Below are 3,337 nucleotides of genomic sequence, written 5' to 3' on the forward strand. Positions count from 1 at the left end.
CACGCAGGCAACATGAAGATGCTACACCAAAAAACCTGAAAAGACTGTAAAACAAACCTAAAAAGCTGTAACCTCTCAGCAAAAGAGAGGGACCTTGCTGCCCAGCTTCTAATACGAGCTGTAATCCTCTGTATCAAAGGTGCACAATCCACAACCCTCAACCGACTTGCCAATAAATGTAAACCTAGATACCTAACAGGCAACTAACCAAGAGAGACACCCATATATGCAGCTAGCTTCTCTACCTCCCTCGACTCCACACCTGTAACAAACATGGAACTCTTCCCAACATTTGCTACTAACCCAGATAGCTTTGCAAATTCTGTCAATACTTGCCTCATTAACTCTAAAGAATCTCTCTCAGCTGCACAGAAAATCATCAAATCGTTTGCAAAAACCAAATGAGTTAGGCCCAAACACTCACACCGATCATGGAACCTAAACCACACAGGAGGTTTATTCAACAACCTAGACAAAACCTCCATCACCATCACAAACAAAAAAGGAGACAGCGGATCCCTCTACCTCAACCCTTTCCTACCAGGAAAAAATCCTTCAAGGGAACAATTAATCATCACAGAGAACTTAGGTGAAGTAACACAAGCCCTCACCCAACTAACAAACTGAAAGGGCTTACCTATAGCCAACAACACACCAAACAGAAAATCCCAATTCACCGAATCGTAAGCCTTCTGAAGGTCTACTTTTAGCACAACGCGACTTCCTCCGCCCTTCTTGTAGTTCACCACAAGCTCCTGACACAATAAAATGCTATCGAAAATAGACCTACCCGAAACAAACGCAGACTGATTACTACTAATGAAATCAGGCAACCACAACCGTAATCTCTCAGCTAAGATCCTCAATATACACTTACACATAACATTGGAACATGAAATAGGACGAAACTCCTCCATACGTTCAGCTCCCCACCTCTTAAGGATGAGAGTAATAGCAGTAAAATTAACTCCACCAGGCAGGTAACATGTCTATAAAAAATTCAGCATAGCATCACAGAAATCATCTCCAACCACACTCCAAGAAGCTCTATATAAAAATCCACTGAAAACCTATTAGGCCCAGCAACCTTCCCAGACTTCATCGAGAACAAAGCCTTCTAAATCTCCTCTCGACTCACTGGCCGACCAAGTGCCTCCACCCCCTCCTCGGGCCAGCTAAACTGCACAATATCCCCAATTCAGGCATTAAGATCCCTATACCCCATATGCTAAGCCCCTAAGCAACCCCGAAAGAATTCTACCGCTACCCCTGCCACTCTGTCATGCACCGTCTGGCGAGTCCCCCCAGCATGCACAACCGTAAACAAGCCACTGTAGCTTCGACGAGAATGGACACAGCGATGGAAAAAAGCTGTGTTCATATCACCTAACTCCAGCCAACTGACTCTAGCCTTCTACCAAAGCGACGGATCCTTCAATCTCGCCACTGGCCAAAACAACTCAGTGGCCTAAGCCGCCTCCGCACACACTGACTCTGACTCAGGATTCCTTTCTACCGCAGCCTGAACAGTCTCCATAATCTGCCTAGCCAGCCGCACCTCATTAGCTAACACAGAGATATATCTACCAAATGAAGCACGAAAAACTCGTTTCACTACCTTCAATTTTTTCACAAAACTAACCATAGGAGACACATCCTCAGACCTCCTATTAGAAAAATAATGACGGACCTGATAGTATCAAGAAAACCCTCTGCCTCTGCCCAATGAGAAAAATAATGAAATGTAGGAAGCGGCCTATTCCTCGTCTCCCCTGTAGAAACCAGAAGAGAGCTACGTTTAGAAATCCCCCACTGACGAAATCTAACCTCCGAATACGAAAAAGCTACCTTCCACGACTCATTAGACAAGCATCGATCCAAACGCCGTAAAATACCATTCCCCTGAAGTTTACTAGTCCAAGTAAACCAGTTACCTGTCACACCCAACTCAACCAGATCCGCCTCCAATAACACCCCATCAAACTCCTTCATCTCCCTCAAGCTAGGGTAACCACCAAAATCCTCCAAGATACTACGAATAGCATTAAAATCTCCCAAAACAACTCCTAGAAGCTACCATGAGGCACACACATTAATCAACTAAGACCACAAGTTCCTCCTCTCACTCACGTGATTAGAGGAATATACAGCACCAATATGTACCCTAGCACTAGATACAATATCCACTAAGGTTCCAGAAATGAATTGATCCCCACTGACATCAATGGAAAAATCATAGACACTCTTCTGCCACATCATCCAGATCCTCCCAACTCTTTGCACACTATAGCTATACACACAACTCCAAGCATCACCAAACCTACCCATCACTATACCAAAATTCTGACGACGAACCCTCGTCTTAAGCAAACAATAGAAAGTAACAGATGAGGAAGCTAGAAAGTCTGCCACCACCCTACACTTGACAGGGTTATTCAAACCTCTAACATTCTAAGAACACCAAATCATGAATCTTGCAAGAGCTCACACCTACTACTTCCCATTAGGCCTTTGCCCAAACTCCTACACATCCCATCCATAATAAACAACGGATCTAGATCTGCCTGCACTAGAGCCAATGCTAATGAGTCTCCCCCTTTATCACACAACACATCAAACTGATTACGATCATCAACATACTTTACAAACCTCGTTATTCTAGGGGACCCATAAACTACTCTGCTCTTTAAGGGCGCCATACCTGGTGACTCACTACCACCCCTATGCCCTACACCTCCTCTATCATGCCTATGCCAACTACTCTTCAATCCTCCCAGTGCCCTTAATCTCATCCACTGGGCTAGCTGCCCTCACACACATACCCAAGTCCTGCCCCTTTCTCACACTCTTAATTCCCCCATTCTTCTCCAAACACCTCTCATTGATTGCCACAATACACAACTCCTGACCCTTCTCCGCACCCTGATGCTCACACACCGCCCCAATATGCCCAAAAGAACCACAACAAGAACACCTACGAGGTTTTCACTCATACACAATTGGAATAATAAACTCCTGACCCTGCATTCTAATAGTGACTAAAGGAGGCATTAACGAATGACCATCCACCTGAACACAAACCCTCATATACGACGTTGCCACTCTCTTGTTGCAACATCAAAAGAGACAGGTTTACCCACGACACTAGCTAACACTGCTAAACCCTTATCCGTTCACAACTCCACGGGAACATGCTCCAGTTTAATCCAGATAGGAACATAATAAAAAAACAAAGGTTTCAGGAACAATACCTGGAGATCACTGTCGTAATAAGATGGGCTGGCCATCCAAGTGCCATGGACCATTCTCCAGCACCCAATCCCGTGACTCTATCCTC

At 44.8% G+C, this 3,337-nt stretch overlaps 1 protein-coding gene across 1 annotated transcript; it reads right to left on the reverse strand.

Moving 5' to 3' along the window:
- Positions 1–203: 203 nt before the first annotated feature.
- Positions 204–2,699, reverse strand: LOC150036252 (uncharacterized). The gene is made up of 7 exons (XM_090313610.1): positions 2,565–2,699; positions 2,131–2,451; positions 1,691–2,073; positions 1,490–1,583; positions 1,139–1,180; positions 526–989; positions 204–438 (listed from the first exon to the last, which is right to left on the reverse strand). The coding sequence occupies exons 1-7, from the start codon at positions 2,697–2,699 to the stop codon at positions 204–206; spliced, it is 1,674 nt and encodes a 557-aa protein (XP_090169736.1).
- Between the last annotated feature and the right edge of the window lie 638 nt (positions 2,700–3,337).

This window comes from Benincasa hispida, chromosome 5 (assembly GCF_027475165.1).
Source record: "Benincasa hispida cultivar pf3 chromosome 5, pf3_genome.v1.1, whole genome shotgun sequence".
Lineage (NCBI taxonomy): Eukaryota > Viridiplantae > Streptophyta > Magnoliopsida > Cucurbitales > Cucurbitaceae > Benincasa > Benincasa hispida.

Excerpts from the sequence above, each read along its gene's own strand:
- LOC150036252 (XM_090313610.1), bottom strand. The coding sequence starts at position 2,699 with ATGGCGCCCTTAAAGAGCAGAGTAGTTTATGGGTCCCCTAGAATAACG. Across the intron at positions 1,584-1,690 it reads GGTTTTCTTGATACTATCAG|ATATATCTCTGTGTTAGCTA; the intron begins GTCCGTCATTAT and ends TTCATTTGGTAG. Across the intron at positions 990-1,138 it reads TGGAGGCACTTGGTCGGCCA|ACATGTTACCTGCCTGGTGG; the intron begins GTGAGTCGAGAG and ends AATTTTTTATAG.